This window comes from Symphalangus syndactylus, chromosome 3 (assembly GCF_028878055.3).
Source record: "Symphalangus syndactylus isolate Jambi chromosome 3, NHGRI_mSymSyn1-v2.1_pri, whole genome shotgun sequence".
NCBI lineage: Eukaryota > Metazoa > Chordata > Mammalia > Primates > Hylobatidae > Symphalangus > Symphalangus syndactylus.
In genome coordinates, this window is record NC_072425.2 from 91,806,373 (window position 1) to 91,829,693 (window position 23,321).

Consider the following 23,321-nt stretch of genomic DNA (forward strand, 5'->3'; position numbering starts at 1 on the left):
ATGAGTGGCCCTGGGCACAATGCTAAACTCTCTGTGCCTGCATTTCCTTATCTGTAAGACAGAGATAGTAATAAACCTATCTAGGTTTATTACTATTGCATGACATTTGGCTAGGTTTATTACTATCTAGGGATAAAGTTGCCTGGATAATTTCCAAAGATTATACATGGAAAAACACATAGAACCATTCTAGAACATATTATTTGCTCATTAGATGTTAGTTATCATCATCATCTGCATTTAAATTTAAAAGGGTAAAATGGGTCGTCTGAGTCCTGTTCCCTGGAAGCCCCTTCCAGTGATGGTAACTTTTTTCTCTTTCTTGAGACAGGGTCTCACTTTGTTACCCGGGCTGGAGTGCAGTGGCAGGATCTCGGTTCACTGCAGCCTTGACCTCCTGGGTTCAAGTGATCCTCCCACCTCAGTCCCCCAAGTAGCCTGAACTAAAGGCATGCACCACCACACTCAGCTAATTTTTTTTATTTTTTGTTGAAATGGGGTTTTGCTTGTCCAGGTTGGTCTCAAACTCCTGAGCTTAAGCGATCTGCCCACCTTGACCTCCCAAAGTGCTAGCATAGCAGGTGTGCACCCACGTCTGGCCCAGTGATGGTAACTTTAAAAATTTTCCTATTCTTGTCATGGAATAATCATACCTTTACCATTTTTTTTTAGCCTGAGATCATTAAAGACGTATCAGTAGAAAATTCTCTAATACTAGTGGAAAGGAATCAATAATTATTTTCTTCTTTAGATTTATTCCAGCCTAAAGATTTAAACCTACATTTTCTTCTGTTAGCACAGCTCCCAAGGAAATTGTACTAGTACTTTATGTTTGAGAAGGGCTTGATATTTTCAAAGCAACTTTAAATAGTAATTAAACAACATCTCTATGAAGCAGATCAGTACTTTCATCTTTCAGAATAGGTAAACAGGACACAGAGAAGTAAAATAATAATTTGCTTTAGGTCATGAACTAGCTCATCATTTGAAATTACTTCCTGTCAATTAACTAGTCTGTGGTTCAATCTGACAGGCCAAGCTACAACAAATAAAATATCAAAATACTACTTTGTATATTCTTATATATTAGTGAGTCATCAGTGTATCCTGTCCTTCACAAATCAGAACTTTGCATCTCATGTTCTGGCTGCTTCTGTTGACCTTCCTTTCCCAGCCCCTTTATTTTTGTAGCTAATTTTAACCCATGCTTTATACTATGACTCATATGGAACCTCTAAGGAGCCTTGCCTGGCCTTGCTGTCTCATTTAGAGTCTCCTTCTCATTGTTCACATAGCATTCTGGGTCCCACCGCATATCTCTATCATGGCACTAACTAGACTATTATGATAAGGGGCTTTCTGAGGAAAAGGAACATTTCTTTTTTGTCTTTATATTCTCTAGCATAATATCTAGCGCATGATATTTGCTCAGCAAATATTTTTGAATGAAAAATGCATATATGGGATATGTATTAGTCAGGATAGGAGAGGATGTGCTATAATAATAAACACATACTAAGTTTATTTCTCACTTAATAGAAATGTCTAACATAGGTCAGAAGAAGGTCAGAAGAAGGCTCTGCCTCCACAACTCAAAGATGCAATCTGACCAGACTCTACCACCTTATGGTGCTGCATTTTCTAAAGCAGATAGACTTTTAGATTGACAAGGAAGGAGAAAAAAATGCTGTAGGAGTGCACACTGAAAATGAAATTCACTGCGACAATAATTTCCATTCAAAAATCATTGGCCAGAGAACTACTCACTTGAGACCTGAAACAGACAATGTCTGTCCTTGGCTTAAATCCCTGATTAGCATGTGTTCAATGGCCAGCACCTGTGACTCTTCTTCAATGGCTTCCATTTGGGTTACTGGAGCCCCTTTGCACCAAGAGCCAGAAATGCCTGGTGCATACTTTCAAGTGGCTGTTGATTTTTTTTTTTTTTTTTTTTTTGAGACAAAGTCTTACTCTGTCGCCCAGGCTGAGTGCAGTGGTGTGTCCACAGCTCACTGCAGCTTCGACCTCTCAGGCTCAAGTGATTTCAGCCTCCCATTTCAGCCTCCCAAGGAACTTGGACTACAGGTGAGAACCATTATGCTTGGCTAATTTTTTATAGAGATGGACTCTCACTATGTTGGCCAAGCTGGTCTCGAACTTTTGGGCTCAAGCAATTTGACTGCCTCAGCCTCCCAAAGTGCTGGGATTATAGGCATGAGCCCCCGCGCCTGGCTGTGGCTCTTGATTAGAGACTGTTTTGTACAGGAATGTTAGCTCAGCTCCCTTGCTTCAGGTTGAGACAACTCTGAGAAATTGTTTGCCCTCCAAAATTCTCTTGTAGGATCTTCCTAAAGCCTACCCTGTGTGGGACTTTTGCCTTGCTTGGCTTTATTTCATTCTCTGTCTTGCTTCTATCACTTCCTTACAGTCTTCCTTGAGAATATTTCCTTAATATATCATTTGCATATACATTCTTGTCTTACAGATTGGATCTGGGAAACTTGACCTAAGACAATATCACCTAACTAAAAGGTGGACAAGGAAGTTTAATGCAACATGTTTCCAGAAAGAAAGAACTGATATAAGTGAGCGCTATAATGTCTGCCACAGCATAATGAAAGGCAATTTGGTGATGAAAGAAAGCTAGCTAACTCTAGCCACAGGGACTGGACACAGGAAAGGGAAGGCAGGATTGTGTGGGAAAAGCATCACTGAGAAGAGTGACTTCACTGCAGGTAAAACACTGAGGAAACCAAGCTAGTAGTCCAAAATGTAAAGTTGAAAGAAGTCCTGATCTTGGTCCTAACAGGAGTCATTATTTGAGAAGAACCAATTGTGCAGTAATTATTAGAGATGACAGATAATGCAAGGGGTCCATGTCATATCAGGGTATAAATATGTACAAGGCAGTGTAAGTACCAGAGGAAGCCAATTTGATGGCATTCTGGTTCTGGGTTATTATTTTAAAGCAGGTCCTTAGTTAACGACTAATAGCATGGGGAATTCTGGAATAGGATGTGGCCTTTGGTGGGAAAATGGTAGTAAATTATATGCAGGGCCTCTGGGTATTGGAAAAACAGACTAGAGGCTCTAATTTTGGTGGAGTACTAGTAGGGAAGAAAATCCCAGGTGAATGAAGTGGGCAACACTGTTAGGGTAGAGGTAGGCTGCACTTGATGAGCACAGTTTTGCCCAAATCTCACAGATGGTCTGGGTACTGGTCCTATAGCTGCAAGATTCATTCCAGTTGCCTCTGGCTGATTTTTCTTGCTCTGGTGAAGGCTCAGCCTTCCACTGGATAAAAATCCCTTTGGCCATAAGAGCTGCAAAGTAAAATATATTCTCTTAATGCTTCTAGATTTTGAGTCATAGTTAGAAAGTATTTCCCTACATTCCTGTTTTATTTTATTTATTTTTTGATCACACAAATAAAACTTTTCAATGTAATCTGCTGGTTCTACACTTTATAGTTTATTTTATTTACCATTGACCAATGATCACATGTGAGTGACTTGGCCATGACCTATAACCAGTGCTCGATGATTGCAAAACACCCACCAGCTGGTGTAGCAAATTCCTCCCTGCCCAAGATGATGCTTTCAGGAGCTTTCTGGGCACGAAATGCTTCTCAGTGGATAATTTTTAAAAACACACATACAGAGCCATGTGGATCCCCTATTTGTATTGTCACCAAGGAAAAAAATAAGATATAACCTCAAAATCAGTGAATAGATGGGGGTTCTCAGGAAGGGTTTTGACCTGTTATTTCTGAGGAATAGCAGAAATTTATGGAAATTCTGATTCTTCCTATAACCATACGATGGTATCATGCTTACCTCTTGCCTCCTGAACATGGAGGCCACAGTCACCAACTGAGAAGCCACAGTTTCCGACTCTGCCAGCCTCCTAACGATGTGCCAGGATAGGGGGAGTTGGAGATGTCCTCAGCAGAACTAACTTCTCTGTCCCCTCTCAGTGGTAAGTCCTGTCCCTGCTCAAGTGTTCCGCCCTCACCTGCAGTTGTCATTTCCCTTCAAAAAGCAGGATGCGTGCAGCCATGGCCGAGTTGAGGCTGACCACTCCAGGTGCAACAGGAATCAGCAGCCTCTTGCCCGCAGGGCTCTCGGCCAACTACAGAGACTCCAGGCTCATGCCGTAGGTCTCACCGCCAACCACTACAGCTGTTGGTGCCTCTGTCCAGTCCAAGTCATAACTCTGAACCTCAATAACAGGCAGCAAACCTTTACCGGCTCCAGTTTCTAGACCTTCCTTTTCTTCATACTTGTGAAACTTCAGGAATCACCAATCATACACCCAGCCATAGTCATTGGCTTTATTAGACATCTGAGCCTGAGCATAAAGGCTTCAGTTGTCAGCCACACAGACCTGGGTGTCAGGGGGCAGGTAATTTGGCACTGTTTTGTTTTCAGATTATTGATAATGGGCACCTGGAAATGTGCACCCATACCCGCCTGTAGCACTTTGGGCTCCCAGGCATTCACACAGCCTTTCAATGTGAGTAACACTTTGCTGCAGCCTGCCCCAGCTGGAGATCTCAGAATTGTCCCCAGGTTCCCAGGGTCACAGAGATTGTCACAAATCAATAATAAAGGCAGTGAGTGCTAAAGCTGAGTCTTTGGATATGTCATGTTAACATGGTCAGGTTTGGCAAAAATCCCCATTATTCTTGTGGCATTACTAGGTTGGGCCAATCCTTGATGTCCTCAAATTTCATCTTAATGAGGCTAACACCCTTCAGCTTATAGATGAGCAGCTTCTTTATGTATTATAGACGGCTAGAGAAGAAAACTTTCGGCACAGCTCCAGCCTTGAGATCATCTGCAACGAGCCTGCGACCTTTCAGCAGTATCTTCCCTTGCTTTTCCCGAAAAGGCCTGGACTTAACTAGTGTCATTACACTGCAGGTTCTGCAGCATGAGGAATTTGAAGAAGGTTGCAAGGCTGCCTGTAATGGGTATGATACCTTGTTTCTTAAAATCTTCTTTAGACTCTGAATATCCCTATGAATATAAGCTGTTAATTTACATGATCAGGGTGAGAGAGACCACCCAGGGAAATATGTGGCCTTCTATATCATAGCTTATCTGCATCAGGTTTCTCCATCAACAGAGTGGGTATGATGACAATGTATCTTCCTCACTGAGTTTTGATCAACTTTTCATTGAGATCACCTATATACAGTGTCTGGTACGGGATCATGTGTGTAGCAGCACTGACATTCATGTCTTAAATGAACTCATTCATGTTCTCTTCTAGTAATTATATGATTTAATATTTTACATTTGGATACCTGGTGTGTTTGGAGAATTGTCTTTTGAATAGATGAAGTATGGATCTAATTTTGTCTTTTTCCAAAGTTCTTTTTTTTTTTTTTTTTTTTTTTTTTGTCTGAGACGAGTGTTGCTCTGATGCCCAGGCTGGATAGAGTACAGTGGCGTAATCACCATTCACTGTAGTCTCAACTTCCGAAGGTCCAAGTGATCCTCTCACCTCATCGTCTCCAGTAGCTGGGACCACAGGCACATGCCACCGGGTCCGGCTAATTTTTTTAATGTTTTGTATAGAAGGTCTCACTATTTTTCCCAGACTGGTCTTGAACTCATGGCCTCAAGTGATCCTCCTGTCTGAGCCTCCCAAAGTGCTGGGGCATGAGCCACTGCACCTAGCTCCAAAATTCTAATATTTGAATACAATTTTTGTTAAAGACTATCATTTCCCGCCAGTGATACAAACTTCCACATCTATCATTTACTAAACTTCTTATGTGCTTGGATCTTATTTCTGGACCTGGTATTCTGTTTTATTGGTCTCTCTATTCCTGCATCTACACTCTACTTTTTTAATTATAGAGGCTTTAAAGTATGCTTTATGTCATGTAAGTCTACTTCCCACTCATTGGCTTTTTTTTTTTTTTTTTTTTTTTGAGACTGAATCTTGTTCTGTCACCCAGGCTGGAGTGCAATGGCACGATCTTGGCTCACTGCAACCTCCACCTCCTGGGTTCAAGAGATTATCCAGCCTCAGCCTCCTGAGTAGCTGGGACTACAGGAGTGTGCCACCATTCCCAGCTAATTTTTATATTTTTTAGTAGAGACGGGGTTTTGCCATGTTGACCAGGCTGGTCTCGAACTCCTGACCTCAGGTGATCCACCCACCTCAGCCTCCCAGAGTGCTGGGATTACAGGCGTGAGCCACTGCGCCCGGCCAGCTTTATTTTTCTTCTTCTTCTTTTTTTTTTTTTTGGAGACGGAGTCTCATTCTGTCACCCAGGCTGGAGCACAGTGGCATGATCTTGGCTCACTGCAACCTCCACCTCCTGGGTTCAAGCAATTCTCTTGACTCAGCCTCCCGAGTAGCTGGGACTACAGGTGCATGCCACCATGGTGGGCTAAGTTTTTGTATTTTAGTAGAGATGGGGTTTCACCGTGTTGCCCAGGCTGGTCTCGAATCCCTGAGCTCAGGCAATCTGCCCGCCTTGGCCTCCCAAAGTGCTAGGATTATAGTCGTGAGCCACTGCGCCTGGCCTAGCTTTTCTTTATTTGGAGTTTCCCTTCATATTCTTGCATGTTTATTTTTCCACATGAATCTTAGCATTAATCTATCTTCGTCAAATGACAACAACAACTTCAGAGTATCTTTATTGGGATCACATTTAATTTATATATTAAATTGAAGGGAATTTACATCTTTATAATATTGAGTTTTCTTTCCCAAAGAGAAGGGATGTCTTTCCATTACTTCAGGCCTACTTTCTGAATTTGAATATTTTAAGGTTTTTCTTACATGGGTTTTGCACAGTTTTTGTGGATTTATTTCTAAATATTTCTTTCTGTCCTTATTTTAAACATTTGTTTCTTTAATTATATATTTTTAATATCTGCTACCTTATTAAATGTTTTTTCTTACTTGTGTTAGTCTTAGCATTATCTTCTGTGTTCTCAGTACACCAATGTATCATATGTCATTACATACAGTTTTACTCTTTGTTTTCTAATTTATTTATTTATTTTTATTTTTATTTTTTTTTAAGAAATGGGATCTCCCTGCATTTTCCAGGCTGGCCTCAAACTCCTGGACTCAAGCCCTCCTCCCACCTCAGCCTCCCAAGTAGCTAGGAGTTCAGTTGCCAGGTACGCACTACTGCACTGGGTTCTTTCTTTTCAAATTCTTACAATGCTGCTTATTTTCCCTTATATGATTTCACCAGCTAGTAACTTTGGTCTAAGTTTAGTAGTAGTGGAGTTGATAGATATCCTTACCTTGTTCCTGACTTTGGCAGGAATGTTTCCATCATGTCTCTATATATCCATCATGTCATAGCATGTACATCAATTTGTACAGCTTTTCAAACATATCTAGCCCTATGTGCAGAGTGAGGCCTGAGCATTTGCTTTATAAAAAGCTTCAGAACTGATTCTAATGTAAACTCTCCAGAATGTATTCCATAACAATATAAGGTAAGAATAAGTAAATTAATTAAGTGTGCAAACATTTATTGAATTACGTTTTATATAGGACCTGCAGATACAAAGATAAGTTCTTTACTAAGCTCGGTGTAGTAGAGGAAAGACCTACAAAGCAATGATTGCATGCAATATAATTATTACAGAATAGAAAGTGTTTCATCACTAGTGTATTTGCCAAAAGTTATTCTCTAGAGAGTTCACAAAAAAATTTACTTTTAAGTTTTATAAAACTGTGTCCTATAAAACTATTTATTAGTCTCTGGTTTTTAAAATAATTCAAAATTGGCATTCATCAACAGTTACTGCCTAAAATACTATTATTCTAAATTTTCTGCTGTGTCCCCTCCTTGCCTCATGTGTTATTTTCAAACTGTAACTGCATCAATTATGGCAAACAGTCACATTCATTTTGGGGTTTTCATAATTATTTTATAATCAAAATTCAGTCAGTTGCCTGTTAAACAAAGTTATGTAAATAAAAATTCTGAAAGTAAAAGAATTCTCTTACTTTTGTTAAAGGGCTTATACTTAATACTTTAAATGTTTTGTGCCTACCACAAACCATCTCTGAGACCCATGTTTTTCCTCAGTGCCTATTGACTTCTGTTCTTTTTAATTTCTCAGCAGGTTTCACATTTGGAAGAGGGTAGAAAAAATGGTTCTCATGTTTGGGATGGGGTTAGACATTTTAAAAAAAGAGGAGATAGGATTTTTAACCTAAAATGGGCTATAGAATTTTAAAAATCGAACACAGTAGGGTAAACTTTTGGCCTCCTTTGTACTTCAGCTTGAACTGGTGCAGCATTTGGGTCTCATTCTCTTGCGTTGCAGGCTCTTTTTCTGCCTGTTGGGTCTGATGTACCTTTAGTTTAGGAGTTACCTGTGAATCAGAAAAGGTAGAGGAGTCATCATAAGGTATGAGGGGAGAAAGCACAAAAGTGGATGCTTAGGATTAATTTTGGATGCTGTATTTCCAAAGAGACTAGTAGAGAAGATTTCAGATATTTTTTTGTCATGTACTGACCCTGATTTATTAAAATAGAATAGAAGAAGGGACACAGGGCAAATGCTCTTTTCAGAAACAACGGTTATTTATTTGGCTAGGTTAGTATTTTGCAGGAACATAAGCTTGCAATTGAGAAATAGGTAGAAAAAGTAACCCAGTAGAGGACAATCTACCAGGCCTCTGGCAGAAATCCTGTCAGCTATGAAAAATGACACATTATTGTCCTTCTTCTGAAAGTGGCAATATTAGTGGCCAGCTTTATTGGTGTTTTCCATTTATTTTCAGCTTTTTATATGTGAGGGGAAAGCTTGTGCAGATATCTAAGTAGCATGTATGAAGTAGAAAATGGTTTTCGGTCATTACTTTTCTAAAATATAACATTAACTTCCTAAGCGTTTGGAATGCTGTTCATAATTTCTTTTTTGGCAGTTTTTCTACACTTCATGGAGTAAGTGTATTAAGCATATCAATGAACTTTGTATATCATCTGTTTGCAATTTCCTTTCTGGCAGTATAAGGGTGAAAACCTTCTAACTCAGTATTAGTATTATCCATGGGTGAGAGTGTGGTGTTTTATATACTCCTTAGTATCCATAAAGTCTTTTGTGTGAGGAGTTGCCACATGGATCTGTTGGTTATTTATTTTGTGTTTTAAAACTCCATCTGCATGTCAAATAAAATAACAACTTTAAATAGGTGCCAAACTGTTTAACAGCACGGTTTAGTTTGGGATCAGTTACTACTTTCGACATCAGGGTAAGGTATCTTATGGAAGTAATAAAGAATTTCAATAAGTAGATAATAAAGAATTATAAGTCACATATTTCTTGTCTCAAACCAGATTTCTCTGCATCTAACTTTTTCTTCTTGGCGCTGAACACAACACCTAAAGCCATGTTAATATGCAGTTCCGTTGTAATGAATTCTCATGAAAATCTGAGTTCTGTCATCAGAAACATTCAGGGGCCAATTCATTAATCTTGTACCCAAACCTTTCTTTTAGACACATCCACACACACGTACACACACATGCACACACTCATGTAAAGGATGGCAAAATATTGTTTCAGTTCAGTGAACAAGGACTTAATAGCTTTCTGTGTCATGCTTATATATCAACTTATCTGTGCATATGTTTGACTTAATATTATTGCCAATAGCGTAAGAGGTATTTGTGAATATATAGATTCCAAGAATATGAGCTAGCCTTAAAGGTCAGACTAGCTAAACTACCCAGTAAATAGGTATAAACTACTGCAGCCTTAGAACTAAGGATAGAATTTCTTTGTGTATTAATTAATCATTCTCAACTAGTAACTTAATGGGTTGTATGATTTAGAGAAGTAACACTAAATTTCAACTAAGTGCACAAATTTAAATGTAGTAAAATTCTTCTTAAAATGGTCCAGTTGGCTGGGCGCAGTGGCTCATGCCTGTAATCCCAGCACTTTGAGAGGCTGAAGCGGGTGGATCACCTGAGGTAGGGAGTTCGAGACCAGCCTGACCAACATGGTGAAACCCCGTCTCTACTAAAAATACAAAATTAGCTGGGCATGGTGTCACATGCCTGTGGTCCCAGCTACTTGGAAGGCTGAGGCAGGAGGATTGCTTGAATCCCGGAGGCGGAGGTTGCATTGAGCTAAGATCGCGCCATTGCACTCCAGCCTGGTCAACGAGAGCGAAACTCCATCTCAAAAAAAAAAAAGAAAGAAAGAAAGAAAAGAAAAGAAAAGAAAAAAAAGTCCAGTTAATTTCATAGCTTTAGCTCTTAAACTCTCATGACTAGACTTATCTATTAATCTGATATTTTAGTCTAGTTGTATTCTTCCGTAAGCCTTAAACATTGTTTATTTACTTCAACTTTGACAGGATATTTATAATGTTGTCTATTGGCTCTAGTGAGAAAGTGTTTTTATTTTTTATAAAGAAAAATATACTGCATTTTAATTTTCAATTAAGATTTGTTTTCAAAGAACTCACTGTATTACTTTATTGTGTGCATTACATTTTGAAGAAGATTTAAATAATTTCTTTTTAGTGCCATAGATACAATCAATCAAAACTCTTACAGAGGCTGACAAAATACTGCTTCAGTTAGGCGAGCAGAACCTGTACAGCCTTCTGTGTCATGCTTATCCAAGCAATAAATTACTTTCTTAGACAAAAATCATCCTCTGAAATTGCTTTAGTTGTTTCTGAAGTAAAGGTATTAAATATATAGTATTGGGAACACTTTATTTTGCCTTTTACCAAATGCAATTATTTTCCACTTGATAGCTAACATCACAAGAGAAAAAGATAGGTTTCTTATATTTTACTGTTTTCTCATTCACAATAAGTCTAGTTTTAATTTGCCCCCAACAAAAGTTCTTCCCACTCTATAACTTAATTTCATTGTCCTCTTAACCTAGAAGTCTTTGTAAAAGTAATCTTAAAACATCTGAGAAATAGTTACCAAATTTGAGTTTAATGCCTGATGTCATTTCCTTGAAAGTTATTTCTAAAGAGAGATAAAAGTCATTTTTTGAAGTTTTGATAAAATACAGATACTTCTCATTCACTGTTCATCCTTCTTGGAATTTCATAAATCAAGTGAATAACAAGTGCCTCCCATTTTAGTCTCTCCTGAGAAATATGCTAACAATATCACACATATACAAAAAGGTTACTATGTGAAGAAAGTAACAAGGAAGAAATCAAATGAAAATTAAGTGCCTTTGGGACTTACAACTCTTAGGAAGCTTTGAAATCTAGGTCAAAAACACCAAAGAAAGACCCAAATTCATGCTCAGGTGAATGTAACCACCACTTGATTTGTGTGATACATGCTGAACAAATTCTGACATAGAAAGCTATGTATTTAGCTTATTTTGATTCACATTAACTTTAGTCAGCTTTTGTGGGCGTATGGTTCTTTTTTCAAATCTGAGGAAAGCCATGAACCCTATTCCCAGGGGGTAAAAATGCACCTAAACAGAAACACACAAATCTTGCATAGAATTTCAGAAAGTTTGCAAACTCAGTGAAGCCTGCCCACTAAATATACCAGGATTTGTATGAGTCAGGACACTAATGTTGCAAATAAGAGAAAGTCAACTCATATTATCTTAAGGCAAATATCAATATATTGCCCATATAGCTGGGAAAATAGTACAATAACTCAATGGCTGTAGGAAATAATGCCCACAAGAACTGGGTCTGGAGACTCAGCATTACCAGGATGTACTCTATCTGCTGTTCACTACTGTGGGAATTACCTTTCTTGGCACAGTAATCTCATTTTCTCCTGCTGTAGCAATATCTTCTTCACATGGTGGAGAACTTAACCTGCCAGAAGATCCGGCTTAGCCACCCTAGGAAGAAGTTCCCCTGAGCATCTATGTATCAAACCCAGAGACAAATTCTCTCTCTGATTAGGACACTTGATAATCCACTAATCACTGTTGCTCAAATTAATCAAGTCTGAGTCCCATAGTTTCCTCTGGGGCAGGAAGGAAAGAGAGGGAAAGTTTGTAACTAGAAGAAAGAGAATGTAATACCTTAAACACTATAACCAATATCCACAGCTTCCAGTATCAAGTATCTAAGACCACAGAGATAATGGTGAGAAATTACCTTTCTCAACTTCTATCTGACAACTATTTCAAGTTTCAGCCAAACAAATGTGAGAATGTCAAAGAAGGAAACAAGCTGGAAATTAATGGATAAACTAAGGCAATGTGAAGGGGGTAAAACAGTGTCAGTGCTGCGCTGATAAATTTGCTCTCTAGGAAAGAAAATACGTATGCATATATATTTTTGAAATATACTTTACTAACGTAAAGAATAAATGGCACACAATTATTAAAAATGATATATTCATGAGGTTTATGATTTTCATATAGCCAATTAAATCTCTTCTAATGCTTTTGCTGACTTTTGCTGAAATCCTGTATCCTCCCTAAATTATGGTTGCAATTAATAAAAAGTGTTCCATAAACATGAGTGTTGGCTGATATTTTCTTTTTCATTAGCAAGTAAAATGTCAGAACTTCACTCATTTGTCAATGAACAACTTCATGTGAGCAAATTCTTTACTAAATTGGATAATTAAGTTTTTGAATACAGGCGTACCTTGGAGATATTGTGGGTTCAATTCCAGACCACAGCAATGCAGCAAATATCTCCATAAAGCAAGTCACACAAATTTTTTGGCTTCCTAGTACATATAGAAGTTATGTTTATATAAAACTGTAATCTATTAAGCGTGCAATAGCATTATATCTAACAAAATATACATTTTATCTAACAAAATATACATTATATGTAACAAAATATACATAATTTAATTTAAAAGTATTTTGCTGCTAAAAATTGCTAACAATCATCTGAGCCTTCAGCCAGTGGTAATCTTTTTGCTGGTGGAGGGTCTTGCCTCAAGGTTGACGGCTGCTGACTGATCAGGCTAGCAGGTTGCTGAAGGTTGGGGTAGCTGTAGCAATTTCTGAAAATAAGATAACAATGAAGTTTGCTGCACTGATTGACTCTTCTTTTCATGAAAGATTTCTGTGCAGCATGCAATGTTGTTTGATACTATTTGGCCCACAGTAGAACATCTTTCAAAATTGGAATCCTCTCTAACTCGGCTGCTGCTTTATCAACTAATAATATATTATTATATTAATAATAATATTATGTAATATTCTAAATCTTTTGTTGTGATTTCAACAATGTTCACAGCATCTTCACTAGGAGTACATTCCATCTCAAGAACCATTTCTTTGCTCATCCATAAGAAGCCATTCCTCATCTACTCAAATTTGATGATGAGATTACAGCAATTCAGTCACATCTCCAGACTCTATTTCTAATTCCAGTTCTCTTGCTATGTCTTCCACATTTAAAATAACTTCCTCCACTGGAGTCTTGAACCTCTGTAAGTCATTTAAGAGGGTTGGAATCAAGTTCTTCCAAACTCCTACATAAATATTGATATTTTGGCCTCCTGTGAATCACAAATATTTTTAATGACACCTAGCAGAGTGAAACCCTTCCAAAAATTTTCAATTTACTTTGCCCAGATCCATCAGAGAAATCACTAATCTATGGCAGCTACAGCCTTATGAAGTGCATTTCTTAAATACTAAGACTTGAAAGTTGAAATGACTCCTTGATTCATGGGCTGCAGAACAGATGTTGGGTTAGCAGGCATGAAAACAACATTACTCTCCTGTACATCTCCATCAGAGCTCTTGAGTGATCAGGTCCATTGTTAATAAGCAGTAATATTTTCAAAGGAATCCCTTTTTCTGAGAAGTAGGTCTCCACTGTGGGCTTAAAATATTCAGTAAACTATTTTGTAAACAGATGTGCTGTTACCCAGGATTTGTTGTTCCATTTCTAGAGCACAGGCAGAGTAGATTTAGCATAATTCTTAAGGGCCTTGGGATTTTCAGAATGACAAACGAGCATTGGCTTCAGCTTAAACTCACCAGTTGCATTAGCCTCTAATAAGAGAGCCAGCATGTCCTTTGAAGCTCTGAAGCCAGGCATTGTCTTCTCTTCTCTAGCTGTAAATATCCTGGATGACATCTTCTTCCAATAGAAAGCTGTTTCATCTACATTGAAAATATATTGTTTAATATAGCCACTTTCATCAATGATCTTGGCTAGATCTTCTGGATAACTTGCTGCAGCTTCTACATCAGCCCTTGTTGCTCCACCTTGTACTTTCATGTTATAGAGATAGCTTCTTTCTTTAAACCTCCTGAACCAACCTCTGCTAGCTTCAAGCCTTTCTTCTGCAGTTTCTTTACTTCTTTCAGCCTTGACAGAACTGAAGAGAGTTAAGGCCTTATTATGCAGTAGGCTTTGACTTAAGAGAATGTTGTGGCTGGGTTGTTCTATCCAGCCCACTCAAACTTTCTCCATATTAGTAATATGGCAGTTCCACTTTCATATCTTTTATATGTTCACTGCAGTAGCCCTTTCAATTTCCTTCAAGACCTTTTCTTTGTATCCACAGCTGGGCCAACTGTTGGTGCAAGAGGCCTAGATTTCAGCCTATCTCAGCTTTTGACATGCATTCCTCACTAAGCTTAATCATTTCTAGCTTTTGATTGAAAGTGAGAGATGTGTGAGTCTTCCTTTCACTTGAATATTTAGGGGCCATTATAGTGTTATTAGTTGGTCTAATTTCAATATTCTTGTGTCTCAGGGGATAAAGTGGTCCGAAGAGAGGAAGAGAGACTGAGAAAGACCAGTCAGTGGAACGATCAGAACACAACATTATTGATTAAATTTGCAGTCTTATATGGATGTGGTACACATTGCCCCTCCAAAATTACAATGTTGACATCAAAAATCACTGATCACAGACCATCATAACAGATATAATAATAATGAAAAACTTTGAAATATTGTGAGAATTACCAGTGAGCACATGTTGTTGGAAAAATGGTGCTGACAGACTTGCTTGATGAAGGGTTGCCACAAACATTCAATTTGTAAAAACCACAATATCAGCAAATCGCGATAAAACAAACTACAATAAAAAAAGGCTGTGCCTATACTTGAAGGATAGTTCTTTGTTTGTGCTATACATCATGTACAACTAGTCATGACACCTTTATGTGTGTGTTTTCTTGTTTTGAGAAAGGGTGTCACTTTGTCGCCCGGGCTGGGGTGCTGTGGCATGATCATGGCTCACTGCAACCTTGAACTCCTGGGCTCAGGTTATCCTCCTGCCTCAGCCTATCAAGTAGGTGGGATTACAGGCATGTGCCACCATGCCTGGCTACTTTTTATTTTATTTTTGTAGAAACAGGATCTCACTATGTTGCCCAGGCTGGTCTCAAACTCCTGGCCTCAAGCAATCCTCCTGCCTCAGCCTCCCAAAGTGCTGGGATTACAGGTGTGGGCCATCACGTCTGGCCTACTATTCCTTATTAACGTTTTCTCTTGGTCTTAACTCTACAAAATCAGCAAAGCAATAATTCAAACCTTAATTTGTCATTTGGCTATTTCTGTTGTGTAAATTCTGCCACTGTAGCTGGTTTTAAGCTACTGACAGGACATCACTGAACATAGAGATGTGCACTAATACCCCAATCTATAGTATTTTCACCATACAAGACATACATAACCTCAAAAACATACATAACAGTAAAAAATGGTAAAATAATAAGTAAAGATTTTTGAATATTCACTACCTTCGTTTTATATATCACCTATTTTATTTATTTATTTTTTTTTCTGTGACACAGCCTCAAGAGGTCCTGATGACATGTGCCCCTATATATCATCTATTTAATGTAAGTTTATATACTTTATTTTTTAATAATGGCTGTTATTAAAAATCATTTAGCAAAATTCCAAAAATTTAACAATTGTTTTGTGAGCCAGTCCAAACAAGTAACAGCAAATCATGAAAGATGTTTTGCACAATTCTTATGAAGAAAATTTAAATTAAGAAACAATAATTTGAAGTTATTATTAATAATTTAGAGAGCTGACATGTAAAATCAAGATTCAGCCATGACATCCCTGTGATTTATCTAAAACAACATACTCAGTAACTATATTTAGGTGAATATACAGTGTCAAACACTAAAATTTGAATTGCTTTACTTTGTAATTTGACAAGTTTTAGATTATTTGCCATTTTGGATTTTCCAAATGTATAATGTCATGTCAATCAATGAGAAAAATAAATGTGTCAGATTAGCAATTTACAAAGAGGAGAGGTAAAGTTTGTTAATATTAGAATAGATCTACGGTTAGATTTTCACAAATTAACAAGAGAAATCAGATAAAACTACCGGACTCACTCTTGTCTCTTACATGAGAGGGGAAAAAGTAGGTAAACTAGAAAAACTCATCATCACTAGATAAATGATAGTTTATTTAAAGAGTTCTTTATGAGAAATAGACTGTAAAAAGCAAAAAATGGGGCCGGGCGCAGTGGCTCATGCCTGTAATCCCAGCACTTTGGGAGGCCGAGGCGGGTGGATCACAAGGTCAGGAGATCGAGACCATCCTGGCTAACACGGTGAAACCCTGTCTCTACTAAAAATACAAAAAAAAAAATTAGCTGGGCGTGGTGGCGGGCGCCTGTAGTCCCAGATACTTGGGAGGCTGAGGTAGGAAAATGGCGTGAACCCGGGAGGTGGAGCTTGCAGTGAGCCGAGATCAAGCCACTGTACTCCAGCATGGGAGACAGAGCAAGCTCCGTCTCAAAAAAAAAAAAAAAAAAAGCAAAAAGTGCTCTGGAAAAGGAGATAGGTTTTTATAGGAATTCAAAAGGTGTACTAACTCCTAGAACTGAGATTCAACTTGTGAGAGCTTACAGAAAAAAGAGTAAGTTCCAAGTAAAAAAAAGTCTAGACTCAGACTGATTTGCCGGTTATTGGCAGATAACTCCTGGGCAAATTATCCATCTGAATTTCATTTCCTTGTGTAAATGGGGCCAGCAATACTTACCCCATGAGGTTTAAAGGTAACAAGGCACATAATGTGCCTCTGGCATATAGGAGGCATTCAATAAGCATTAGTTCCCTTGTTCACCCAAGTGAACTGTCAGTGTGGGTGACTGTCAGAGGTGAGAAGCACCTGTCAAACATCCCCAGGGCAAAATCTGCCCCAATTCAGGTGACTTAAGTTATTCTTTGATGCAGATTCCTAAGCAAAACACCTAGGTGTACTCCCTTAGTTTCCAATTTGACCACATCCTTGGATTATATTAGCTATCGGAACTCACTGGAGAGGTTCTCAGGATTTTCAGAGTAACTGTTCCCTGTTTCTGGTCCATAACTATCTTATTCATCCTTATTGCTATTCATTGCTTCCTTGGTTTTCTTTTCTGAGTAACCTGGTTGCAGTAGGGGTTTTTTGTTTTGTTTTGTTTTCTTTTGTTTTTGAGACGGAGTTTTGCTCTTGTTGTCCAGGCTGGAATGCAATGGTGCGACCTCGGCTCACTGTAACCTCCGCCTCTCGGGTTCAAGCAATTCTCCTGCCTCAGCCTCACAAGTAGCTGGGATTACAGGTGTGTGCCACTACACCCAGCTAATTTTGTATTTTTTTAGTAGAGACAGGGTTTAATCATGTTGGTCAGGCTGGTCTCGAACTCCTGACCTCAAGTGATCCACCCACTTCGGCCTCCCAAAGTGCTGGGATTACAGGTGTGAGCCACTGCGCCTGGCCAGAGCAGGGCTTTGAGGTCACCCTTTTCACCCAGAAATCTTAATCTCTCTGTGTGTGTGTGTGTGTGTGTGTAGTCTAATCTATAACACCTAGGACATGATTTATTAAGGCCATAATCCTTAGAGAATTGTATATCAATTGGAGATCTACTTAAGTAATATCACTTAATTAAAACAGTCCCCTCATTCTGAAGGGTGGGGGGAAAAAAGAGGGCAAACATTCCTTAGGTTAGAAATTTTCTATTCTCAATAAGTACAGTTAGAGGGCATTTAATTCAGGGCATATATTGCCAGCTGCTGTAACAGCCACCCATAATAATAAAAGAATTTGTCACTCATGCAAAGTCCAAAGGTATTTTTTTCCTGATCTAGTAGATGGGTTCTCCTGTGCGGTTCCTTCCAGTTTGAGTTTCTATTATCTCAATCTGTAGCATCCAAGGTCATCTTGGAAGATGGAGAGATGGGAGGATTGCTACACTCCTTTGATTTAAGCTACTTAGACCACCCTACCCAAACAGGTAGAGCATGTAAGCTCTTTCAGTATCAATGAGGAAAATGAAATAATTAGGTGAACACATAGCATCTTCATGCTACAGATTAATTTAGAGAGATATTATGAAATATTCCCTCCTCCCCATTAACCAATGACTCACAGATTAATAACTTTCCCCTAAAGACAAATATGAAATTTAGAAACTCAATTATATTTTCACAGTGTAGAATTTCAGCATTACCAAATTTTCTGGCATAACCATAAAGTTCAGTGAATTACTCAGAAGAACAGACATAACTTCAAACAAAGTAAAAACTCTTGTTTAAGAAATCAACAATCTTTTACAGAGTACTACAACACAATTAAAATCATAATAATATAAAACTTAACTTTAGGGCAATAAAATTACATTAAAAAGTAATTCTGTAATTCCTATTTTAAGCTTGGCATAGCCAGAATAACTACTGTTTTTCCATGCAGTTTTAAGCACAGTATATACCAAAGTAATAATTTGTAATATTTTGTCTGTGATATTTTTCCCATCAGTTTCCTGTAGTAAATAGAGCAAAGAGTAATATATAAAGATTAAGAAACAATGGCTTGTATTTTAATTATATGATCAGAAGATTTAAAGAAAAAGCCAGATCTCATCTATTTGTCTTCCCTTTTTTGAGGCTAAATTACATTAGGCAAATATGTAAAGGGTTTAAGTATCTTCTGTGTACCTTCTAACCACTAGATGTTGAGGGATAATTGATGTTCCTGATACGAATTCCATAACCTTATGATCTCTAAATTTGAATAGTTAGCCCATTTAAGATTTAATGAATAAAATAATATGTAAACAAATGAGCATATTCTATGATTGTATAGACAGATTATCTGGTAAATAGCCAATAGGGTGCCTCTACCCAGAAGGCAGACATCTCACACAGTTAAAAAACATGGATTCCTTCATTCATCCTTCTGCCACTCCTACCAATAAAAACAAACACATCCCATTCAAAGCAGAACATTTAGCTCTCTGTTAGCAACAGCAAGAACACTTCCCCAGCAACAGGAAAACTCGAAAAGGACATCTATTTTTAAAAATAAAATGTGAAGCCCTCAGCATTTTGCTGATTTAGTGAACAAGACAGAATACAAATCTTATCTATCCAGATTAGGTGAACATCCCATAGCTTTCAAGAATAAATAGCCTGATTTTACATGCTTTTTATTTGATAATTTGATTTGTTTTTATACACCAGGACTTTTCTTGACATTTTTGCTGATTTTTCTGTTCATGGATATTTGCACATATGGCCATTATAAGGTAGGAGGTGTCTCATTTTAAATAGAAAGGTGGTAATTCAAGGAGTTCATTACCATACGCAAAATAGTTCACAGCAGTCTGTGCCACTGCTAGGTAGCAAGGTTTTTGTAAAAAGGTGATGATGCATATGTTTGTTGAAGGAAAGTGATAAGAAAATGAACTGCAACTTACTTTCATTAAGTATAACAGTTTTAACACGAAAAGAAACCTTACGAAGCATTTGATCTTGAGCCACAACGCATTGTCCAATGATTACAATAACAACCCACCATATTAATGTAGACAGTATATTAGTGTTACTCTAATTATATGTTTTAATTTCATTACTTTACAGAAAAGCAAACTGAAGCTCAACAAATGGTGATCTTTCATTCCTAAGGTTTAATCTCATTAAACAGCAAAGGCAAGGCCACAGTGCAAATCTTTCCAGGCTTCTATTCTTTTTATTCCACAGCCAATATTATGCGGCATGTGTGTAACATCTCTTCCATTTAATTGTATATACATTTATTATAAATAGTTTTCAATTTAAAATTTTCATTCAAAACAAAAAGATCACCATATATGCAAGGGTGAAGGCATGCCAAATTAACTGTGCAAATTATCATATTATCATTTAAAAACAACAGCAATTCTTAGAATAATCTTATTATTTTACCTTAGTTGTTAAAATAGTAAAACAGGAAGCAATATAATGACAGCCTTTGATTTCACCCATGTAAAAATGAAACTAGCTGAGGTAAGCCTTAAATATAGGCACGTATTAAGCTTCATCTATGAGTACTGATTCCTTTTCTCATTTCCTCCTTTAGCTAAAGGCAAAAAAACAGGAGTTCAAGGACCCACCACAGCATTTATGATTCACATAAAAAATGAAGGACAAAGATGGTTGAAAATTTTTAGTTCTTAAAGTTAGCTTAATTAATATACTTGACACAGTATACACACAATTCTGTATCATACAACTTCACATGACATATATACATACATATACATAAGTTTATACATATACACAGTTATGTATAAATGTATATATATAATTTTTTCTTTAAATATTGGCTCTTCTACTAGCTATGTAAACTTCAGCAAAAAATTTTAACTCTCTAAGCCTCAGTTTACTCATTTGTAAAATGGAAATAACAGTTTCTATCTTATAGGATTATTGTGAAGCACTTAGAACAGCTACTAGCATATGGTAAGACTTTAACAAGTATTAGGTAATTAGATATTATAGAGAAATCGATTATATACTATTTATCAATATAAATATCTCTATGATTCAAGTGAAGTTTATTCAATATAATGATCAGTTGTTTGGGTCTACAGATAAACATGTAAAAGGAAATTTGTTACATACTTCTCTTTTCCTTTATGTTTTAGGGCTATGAAACTATTCTGTATGATACTATAATGGTAGAGACCTGACATAATGCATTTGTCAGAACTTGCAGAACTTTGCAGCACAAAGAGTGAAAATGTATGCAAATTAAAAATCAAATCATTTAGGAGGTAGGCAGATCTCAGGAAAGAATGCTGACTTTGACAAGAGAATTTAAATGTATTGCAAACGTATGAAACAACCTCAATGAAAGGGTTGGGAGAAAAGGTGCTGAACTAAGTGACTTTAGGAATGATTGGTCTATTAGGCTGAAGGAACTGCATGTAGGCAATGTACTCTATTGATAAATTTGTTTCCCATGGGGGTATGAGTTAACAATTCTGAAATTGCCATAAATGTATTTTCAAACTGAACAATTAAGTAAATGGATGGTAGATGTTAGGTGTCATGTTTCTCACTGTCAAAGTGGAAATTACGTACAGATAAGCTAGGGGAAGAGACTAGAATGATCCATCTGATAATGGATTAGAGTTGGAGATACCAGTATGAATTCATGTTTAGCTTAATATAAATACAGATGATTACATGCAGAAATATTTATACATAGGTATATATACATGGGTTAGTATACAAGTATTTAATTCCTTGCTGTGTCAGCTACCAGGTCTTAAAAGAATTGACACCGAGGCAGCAAATAGCACTTCTTGAGCCTAGATTTTGGTTTCTGACACCATTCTCCAATAAAAGAAACCAAGATTTCTGAAAGATATGGCTAATTCTAGGCCTGGGGCATGATGACCCCAGAGCATCTTATAGTACTAGAAAGTAAGCATGTGCTTAAAAACAAAACTAACCAAACAAAAAACCATAGCACATTGATGGGAGTACATTAAAAGGAAATAGGACAACTAAGAGAGCTCCAGTGGCCAAAGCTGGGACAAATTGAACAACAAAATAAAGTAGTATTAGATTATAACTCAAAGTATAAAACAAATATTTATATGTCCATACTCATATAAATAAATGATTAAATAAAAAGGGAGAAAAGACAAATCTCCCATGCAAAAAAAAAAAATTCCACATAATTTATCTACGTATTCCACCAGCAAAAGGAGAAGAAGAAATCCCCAAGTGTGGGCTACACATAGTGACTTCCATCCAGGGAGGATAGCATAGAAGGGGGGGAAATGGTAACTTTACAGTGGAGAAACTTGACAAACACTATCTCATTCAGGTGATAAAGGTCAACATCACCAGTGATAAATCATGTTGATAGTATGAATCCTTCATAGGTAATATGGGGCAAATTACTAAACCTCTAGTGGCATCTAAGGGTAGTGATCTTCTGTAATGGTCTTTTTCAAATGTTAAATATAATACATGTAAAATGTCTACCACCTGTGCCTGGCCCATAATAGATACTGAAAAACAGTATCCATAATTAAGAATTAAATGTTTGAAAAGTGCTCTAAATTTTGTTTTCAAAATGATTGACTGAGGTGTCATTGATGTAGTAATACCTCTTAATTATTTTATAGACTTTTTACAAATTTATAATGTGGTTCTTTCTATTTAGATCTTTGCATTGTGGAGCTAATATTGAAGGCATTTGTGTACATTATTATTTTGTTATGGCTGCATTTGTTAGTAAAGCCTCATATTATTTCTGCTTCTGTCTTTCTGTCTTGAGTTGGCTCAACACTGCCTCAAAAAGTGTCATGCAAGAAAAACGTACATGCTGGGCTAGACTTCAGAGTACTCTTAAATGCTCTGAGATTTCTGCTTAGTACTGCCCTATTAAAGCTGTAAAAAAGAATCGGGATATCCTACTCTTATCTGTTCTTAGGATGTCTCCTCTGTTGTCAATGCATGATTTCAATACCAATTTGCAGGTTTTGACACCAGTCCTTGTTAATGAGTATATAGTATTTAATGTTCAGTAGAGATGGTAGATGACACTGATAATATTGCATTATGAAGAAACTGGAGTTAATAGAATGCTTTAAGACATCAAAAGATTAAATGAGACAACTGTTTGCTAGATACAATTTGCCTAGGAAGTTAAAGGCACTTTTCCTGCTTCTCAAAAAGCAATTAGAGCCAATTTGTGACAACCTGAATATGTAGAAGAAATTGTTTTTGTTTCAAAACTAAAAAACAGGCAACTTGGATATTCCAAATTTTTGCTTGTAGGTTTAGAAATCACTGGCAGTGGTTTGTTTAAAAGCATCTTACGGCTGGGCGCGGTGGCTCACGCATGTAATCCTAGCACTTTGGAAGGCTGAGGCATGCAGATCACGAGGTCAGGAGACGGAGACCATCCTGGCTAAGGCGAAACCCTGTCTCTACTAAAAATCAAAAAAAAAAAAAAAAAAAAAAAAAAAAAAAAATTAGCCGGGGATGGTGGCAGGCGACTGTAGTCCCAGCTATTCGGGAGGCTGAGACAGGAGAATGGCGTGAACCCGGGTGGCGGAGCTTGCAGTGAGCAGAGATCGCGCCACT

At 37.4% G+C, this 23,321-nt stretch overlaps 1 protein-coding gene across 1 annotated transcript; it reads right to left on the minus strand.

Annotated features, from left to right (window-relative positions):
• Positions 1 to 3,972: 3,972 nt before the first annotated feature.
• Positions 3,973 to 5,244, minus strand: LOC129478544 (rRNA methyltransferase 3, mitochondrial). Its single transcript, XM_055270080.1, is given in 4 exon segments — positions 3,973 to 4,424; positions 4,427 to 4,687; positions 4,690 to 5,021; positions 5,162 to 5,244. Coding segments are annotated over 4 exon segments (1,128 nt in total).
• Between the last annotated feature and the right edge of the window lie 18,077 nt (positions 5,245 to 23,321).